At 42.6% G+C, this 7,403-nt stretch overlaps 1 protein-coding gene across 1 annotated transcript; it reads right to left on the reverse strand.

The window, feature by feature from the left end:
- Positions 1–3,488: 3,488 nt before the first annotated feature.
- On the reverse strand, positions 3,489–7,007 carry LOC146186293 (neprilysin-21-like). The gene is made up of 4 exons (XM_084605648.1): positions 6,735–7,007; positions 6,015–6,122; positions 4,904–5,139; positions 3,489–3,621 (listed from the first exon to the last, which is right to left on the reverse strand). The coding sequence occupies exons 1-4, from the start codon at positions 6,939–6,941 to the stop codon at positions 3,489–3,491; spliced, it is 684 nt and encodes a 227-aa protein (XP_084461774.1). The 5' UTR covers positions 6,942–7,007.
- Between the last annotated feature and the right edge of the window lie 396 nt (positions 7,008–7,403).

Genomic DNA, 7,403 nt, shown 5'->3' on the forward strand with positions numbered 1-7,403 from the left:
TTCCATCGACACGGGGACTTTTTTTTTCTTTTTCTTTTTTTTTTAATCCGGTGGAGAATTGCGCGGCACCGGGATTTGAGCCCCGGTCCTATTGCATGCGAGGCGGATATTCTACCGCTACGCCACCGCTGCAACCCTTCTTTTTAGGCGATGATTTACTTTAAAAAGCAAAATTGATACAGCGTGGCAAGTACAGGTTTTGCAGGCATAATATTTGTCTTCCTATTATGGCAACGCTTAATGAATATCAACTAGAAAGAATTATATTTTAAATCCATCACCTATATTCATTCTGGTAATAAAACTTTTGTATTTAGGTTTTGGTTGAAAATCCTCATTTCTGCTTAGTCGCACCAAAATAACCACGTCAATATATTCAGTGACCACGTTTCCAACACGATATTTTAGTGAGTTATTCATAGCATGATACAGATCGAGCTCTATAAGGAAACTACATAAGAAAGGATCGAGCTCTATGAGCCTAATCGTGCGCAGTGGAAGACTGCAGAATGTGTAGAACGCGTAGTTAACATGAAGAAAAAGTATGCATTGAATGATATGGTTCCGAAATTCGAAACAAAATGACGATTTTCGTCAAATGCGAAGTAAAAGCTGGAGTTACTAATTGTTCTCTGCCGTGTAGGTTTCTGCTGCGTCGATACAATTTTTTGGATGTGTAGTCGGCAATAAAAACGCGTAGTCTCGTCAGAGGGCCCCGTCAAGAAGTCGCTTGCACAATATATATGGACGATGGTGTCGTGGAATGCAGAGTATCCATCAGGGTTCAATAGATGACTGGTTGGTACACTACGATCATCTTAGCTCGCAGGAAGATCCGGCTTCTGGGTATCTGAAAGATAAAAAGGAAGAATTGAAGGGGAACCAAAGCTTCACCTTACACAGTCCCTTCAATGGGTCTGTGAAGTTGTATGCCTTGGTTTTATAATAATTCAGTCACTATTAATGCTACAAAAGCAGTTAATTTGTTTCCATAATCTATTAAAACCTGTCAAGCTGAAAGTCTCATTGTTTTTACGCTGACAGACCTATAGTTGGAACTGTCGTCCTCTTGAGTTATGTTTCCGCAGTAAAATACTTGGGAACTTTTTTCCGCCGCTGGCATGACATGGAATAGCCACCTATTTATGTATGTACCAAACTCCATAGCATAGCCTGTATGTTATATATTAGCAAATTACTCTGTCCTATGTGCATAAGAATGAAGACTGTAAACAGATCCTGCTAGAATGCATTACGTCACATAACTAGCTGTTGTTCAGCTTCCTGGCATAATAAGGTTGACTAAGTTCTGAAAACGATATTAAAATGTGTACTCTATGGTTTCCATATAGACAACGAGGCTGATGTTTTTGTTCTTGCACACATGCCTAATTTTACTGCATCATTTACCGAGACAGTTGTATTAATATACATATGATCAAAAGAATATTGTTTTGGTTACTAACACGTACGAGTGTGACGCCCTCGTTTATCTCACATAGAAACCCGCATGTTCCAGAACGCACATATTCTTTGGATACCAGAAAACAGATTAGAGTTAGTATATTTGATATTTGCAAATAGTTTTCTTCAATGCTTTCTACTTTGTAATTTTGGGTATTTGCTTTCAGCCGCACTTGAATGATGCCTTGCGCTGCAGGGCACTGCCCTTCAAATCCATCTGCGGCTTCGGCAGGCCCGCATAGAAATAAAAACTTTTATTATTATTATTATTATTATTATTATTATTATTATTATTATTATTATTATTATTATTATTATTATTATTATTATTATTATTATTATTATTATTATTATTACATCTTCCAAAACTCGCTCTGTTCATTTACATTGGATGTTCGTAGCGTTGTATTCTAAATAGTACTTTATCACTTAAAACTCCCACTTTCTAGCCTTAAATTGTATTTACTTCACTTTTGCTTTTTCTCCTGTTCAATGCTGTCTGTATCGTGAACTACTTTTTATCCGTTTCTTACTTACATTTCAACTTTAAACTTTATATTCGAATCTTACTGCCCCTTGTTCAATTTTACTTCTTTATTGCATTATTCTGTATTTCTAGCCTGTGTTTTAAGTACCATGCACTTGTTGCGCCTGGAAGGGTTGTTTATTTTATGTATATTTCTATATTACTATAATCAATGTCAGTTATTTGTTGTTGTTTTTTTGTCTTCTATCTACCGTTCGTTTTTTTTTTTCTTTATTTCCTGGTGTGCTAAAAAATTCTCTCACTGTGTATATAAGTGATGCTACTCATTGTTTGCTTACTTTCCGTGATACTTTTCGTCTGTTTCATTTCATGTATTATTTATTTCTTTTTTTTGTGTTCTCTTTGTGTGTGTAAACATGTTTGTGCTTTTTCATTTTTGTTTCTTTTTTTTTATTTGTGCTGCAGCACAAAGACCACATGGTTGTTCCTGCGCACATTAAATAAAGATTGATTGATTTATTTATTATTATTATTATTATTATTATTATTATTATTATTATTATTATTATTATTATTATTATTATTATTATTATTATTATTATTATTATTATTATTATTATTATTATTATTATTATTATTATTATTATTATTATTAACAGAAGCGACAGCGCCTTTGACAATGCCTTTTCACGGCAATAATTTTCAGCATTGAGAGATTGGCACAGAGATTGGGAAATATTTAAACTGCTTCAGTGAGCAAAATTTCTCCGCTATCGCTTCTACTCCTAAGGGAAAGCTTAAGGGTTCCCTTATTGTACTAAAACATCACTACGGAACAATTCACCCATGACACGATAACGCTTTTATATTCATACGCGTAAGCGGTCTTAAGTATCTATTTCAAATTAACAACTGGATGTGTAGTTTCTTGTCCTCATATTGTATTCAATCGCGGTGTGTGTAACGCGCGCAGCCACGCAACCGTTCGCAAAGACAACCGACTGAGGGTTGTCTTCACTGTCATGCGGCAGGGGGTGCGAGCGGGCGCCTGCTCCTTCGGATGCTACACCACGTCCGACGGTGTAGCGTTCAAAGCAAGTCCAGCCGAAAAGCCGTCGGCGTCGTAGTAGTAGTAGCAGCAGCTGTGAGCACCGCGTGTCGGAAATAATCAGGGGCTGCGTAAAATACATTGCATCACAGTAATTTCTAATTCTTCTGATTGATTATCGATTGGTGTGTGAAAGACGATGAGAAGCTACTGTAACTTATTGTAGTTGATAAATGGTGAATAGAGATCAAAAAATGAGAAAGGGGTTCTAAGCTGCCAAAAGTTCAGACTGAAAAGTTTGCCTTTTCAGTTAAAAAGAAATTCAAGGATTCAAGTTTTTGGTAAAACAGTAAAACAATAAAAACTTTGTGCCTTCTCATTCACTTCTCGTTATGGAAGTGCAAGGAGAAACAAAGTCAACTGTGCGGTTTTTCGCGTCGGAGAAAGCAGTATGGAAGCGGTAACTCACGGTTGCCCGTCCCGAGGCGCCTAGAACCCGTCGCATACCTCCTTGGGCAGCATCGGCGCTTCATCCGGGCAGCCAAAGGCATCCGCAAACGCTGGCAGATGTTGCGCTGCTGCATTGCACACCCAGCGGCCCGGAATCCGGCCAGACCCATTCCTGCAACACGCACCGCCGTATATGTCACATCGTATGAGTATGGCTTCGCAAGACAGTTATGACTACGCCCTGTCTGGCCATTTGGGATGCGCTTCACCTTCATCCGCGTCTCTTTCCTTTTAACAGTCGCACTGACATCTCCACAAATTTATTAGGCGTATTCAGTATACGGCGGCATGTTCTGACTATCGAATCTTCGAACAAACTCAAGAGATACTTGGTGAATTATCAATGGCAGTTCGTGCACATTGAATCCGTATGAATCCGCACGCATGTCTCTGGAAGTACGCAGGAGCTACTCAACACAGTCGCGTACCATTGAATTAGTTTCCTCCTCTCCGGAGGCTCGACTTCTCTTGGAAAACGCGAACCTTCAGCCGAACCGAACCTGGAATTTCCCCATTACATAGCGCCGACGTCCCACGTGACATTGTGCGCTGGAAAGAAGCAATACTCCGAAGGTTGTTTTTCCGCCGCCCTCATCCCTGTGGTAACCTAGTTGTGGTCGGCATATTTCCATGCACCATTCGGAATCATGCTCTCCTAGTGCATTGCCAAGTGGGGTGTCTGAGAAATGAGAATTTGCTCGGCGAGGGTTCAGATGTCTTGACAGGGTTGGTCAAAAATTACGAGGTACTTTAGCGACTAAAGTAGTGAAAGGCGAAAGCCTGAGTGTCGCATTCTGCTACGCAACTGGCCCTAATCAGTAATTGGTTGCTAATTAGTCAATAATTAGTCATTAAGTGCTAAATAATTAAAAATTACTAATTTTTTATCCATTAATTACTTAATTAGTAATAGCGTGGTAGATTGTAATGCATTTCGCAAAGCTATCGTTTCCTCTTGAATGTATATATGCTTGGCACTATGTCAGTATTTGCTTTTTACTTAGTAAAATGTATTTTAATGTATACCGACTGCATTCTGAACGTACTATCTTCTTCGTTGGCGGCTATTGCTGTACATATTGTACTCTCATGTATCCACACTCCCCTCTGCAATGCCCTTTGTCCCTGAGGGTAAAATAAACAAACAAATAAAAAAATTATTGCTTGTAGAAATATACGGACAACTCCAGGTCTTGAAGCACCAGTTTTATTTACGCGGCAACGCGATGAAAAAGTTATCACATGTATTTAATTATGCTCTCTCCCAGTTGCTGCAAGTGGTACTGTAAGCAAGTTCGAGACACTTGCCAGCTAAAACTGCACTGGGGTTGTCTTAACTGGCAAGTGTCAATATACCGTATCTTCAAGAGCTCCATACTGACATTTTCACGTACACGTGTCGCTCGCAATATCCGCGGCAGAACCGCACAAAAAAGCGTTGAATCATGGACAGCGGGCCCTGCCGGGATCCGGATAGAGTGACCGCATGCCCTCCTCCTGATTCGGCGGTAGGTCGGTTGAGTAGCGCCACTTCGAAAGCAGTCTGTAGCCCCAGTATAGCACTGCCGAGCTGGTCCCACACGTCCGCATCCGGATACGCCAAGCCGCCCGCGTGGCCGGAGAGGTATACCTGCTCCCAGCAGTCCGCAGAGTACGAAATAACACACCATGCTGAGAAGTACTGGGGAGCAGCGCAAGAAAGGCGGTACAAGGACAAGACAAGCGCTGACTAACAATTGGGTTTATTGAAACACAATAAGGAAAGCTTCAGGCATTGTCTTAGTGTCAATAATAATGAACACCCATGGGGAGCGATTTTTCAGGAAACTATACAGCTACTGACTTGCTCAGATTTCCCGAATGGCGTGTGCCAGAAAATAACTTCACATGAATTGGACCCCTATCTTTCTGGAAACTATTTCCGCTTTTGTGAAATTTGCGCGATTGTTAACGTTTCTTAATAATTTACCTCTGCTCTTGTAAAGAGGAAGAATATTATGTATAGCAAGATGACTAGCTGCTACGCGGCTAGTCATCCTTTTGCATTTACGCCTACTTTCTGGAAGGGGCCACAAGCTCTCTGCCCAAGAAAACTGCCTATGCAAGCAAGAAAAGGATAACGTTCGTTCAGCCGCCTCATGGAGGCGCCGTACAAAGCTTGCGTACCTAGTCGAGACTAGTCGGTAGTTATGGCTAACTTGTCGTGCTCAGAATAATGCCTGTGTCGTTCATTCGAGCTGGCGGATCTGTGGAAGCCATGAATTAAACTATTACTGAGCAATCATAGACACCGTAAGTGCCAAAGAGGCGGAAAGAAGCAACCGCGAAGACTTGTGAGGTATTCACATGCAAGGAATTTTGTGCAGAGCTTCGACCTTGTTCTAGGGTTAATTTGCCACAGCTCGATCGGATAACATCATTTTGAACATCCCGTGGCAAAAACGCCATGAGCTGTTGTAGTGACTTAGGTGTACCCATAGCGCATATATAACACGTTTAGCGTACCTGTCGCAAGCAGAGCACGTATTGCCACATCTGCTGGCGAGTTTTGTCCGTCCACCAGTCACGCGCGGTGCCTGTGTCGTCCACGCGGCTGCCCCGTTCACCTACGGCCTGCATAAATGTCCACTAATTAGAGCACGCCTCGAGTCCGTTTGTGCAAATTGCTAAACTTTATCAAAATTTAAACGCATGTCGTTTCTGCGTTCACTTCGCTCCCCTAATGCCGCTTCGTAGAGTTTGCACTGCAGGCTTAATATTTACGGCGGGACACGTATGCTCTGCCTCTCGTAACGTAAATTCCGTTAAGCTTTTCATTCCTTTGCAAGATTCCTAAACTAGTAGACAATAAGGCAAGATAGTATCGGTTCACGAAAAATAACACCAGCAGACACGATGGAAACAGAGGACGAAGCTGGACCGTCAGCTGGGTGTTATTCGGAGGTTAGCATGTGTAATCCTTCAGTATTATTTCCACTCAAGTGCATGCTAACTGAAAAAGCCGCTAATCATCTACACTATTCAAAATATTTCAAAAGTGAAGAAAACTCAACGATGTTATATGTACTACAGTAGCTTATTGCAGCAAGGCCTGAAATTGTTGCCGAACCGCTGAATCTGGTTCACTGCGAAAGTGGCTCAGCACTACTCACTCTTAATACACAGCGTACAGTCGCCATTGAAGCCATCCTTTAGCACTAGCCGCGCTTTGAACCCATGCGCTACCTGGAGCATCTGCTGGGATGCCATAGCACCGAGCGTCGCGAGGTCCAAGAAGGGGAATCCCGTTGCGAACGGAGCCCTGAGCTGCGCGGCCGGCACGCAAAGCTCGTTGTCGCGCGTGAGGCGCACGCGCGGGCTCTGTTGCCGAGTCAGCAACCACGCACGCTCCGAAGAACGACGCACCCGCTGGAGGAACGCCAACGCTGTCATAGTGTGTGCCAGGAAGCCGCCACCTCCCGTGCCCCGGCCCAATCCCGGCAGGTCACGGGGTCGATACCCGCCCGCGTTCTGCAGCGATGCAATGACACAGCAGGGGCTTTAAAACTGTTACGTGGAGCGTTATCATCATCAGTCGGACTATACCCTCTGCAGGGTGAAGATCTCTCCCATACTCCTTTAATTATCCCGGTCCTGCACTAGCTGCATCCTGTTGTTCCCTTCAAAATTCTTAACTTCATCCGCCCACCTGACTTTCTGCAGCTCCCTGCTACGGTTTCCTTCTTTTGGAATCCAATTTGTTACCCTAAACGACCGTAGATTATACTCTCTTCGCGCTACATGTCCTGCCCGGGCCCAGGTTTCTTCATTATTTCCACTCTAACATCATTACCACTAGTTATTTCTATGACCCCCACTGCACACTTGCTATCTATTAACGTCACACCTACCATT

The sequence above is a fragment of the Amblyomma maculatum genome, chromosome 6, assembly GCF_055883805.1.
Source record: "Amblyomma maculatum isolate TAMU_Amacu chromosome 6, ASM5588380v1, whole genome shotgun sequence".
NCBI classification, from domain to species: Eukaryota; Metazoa; Arthropoda; class Arachnida; order Ixodida; family Ixodidae; genus Amblyomma; species Amblyomma maculatum.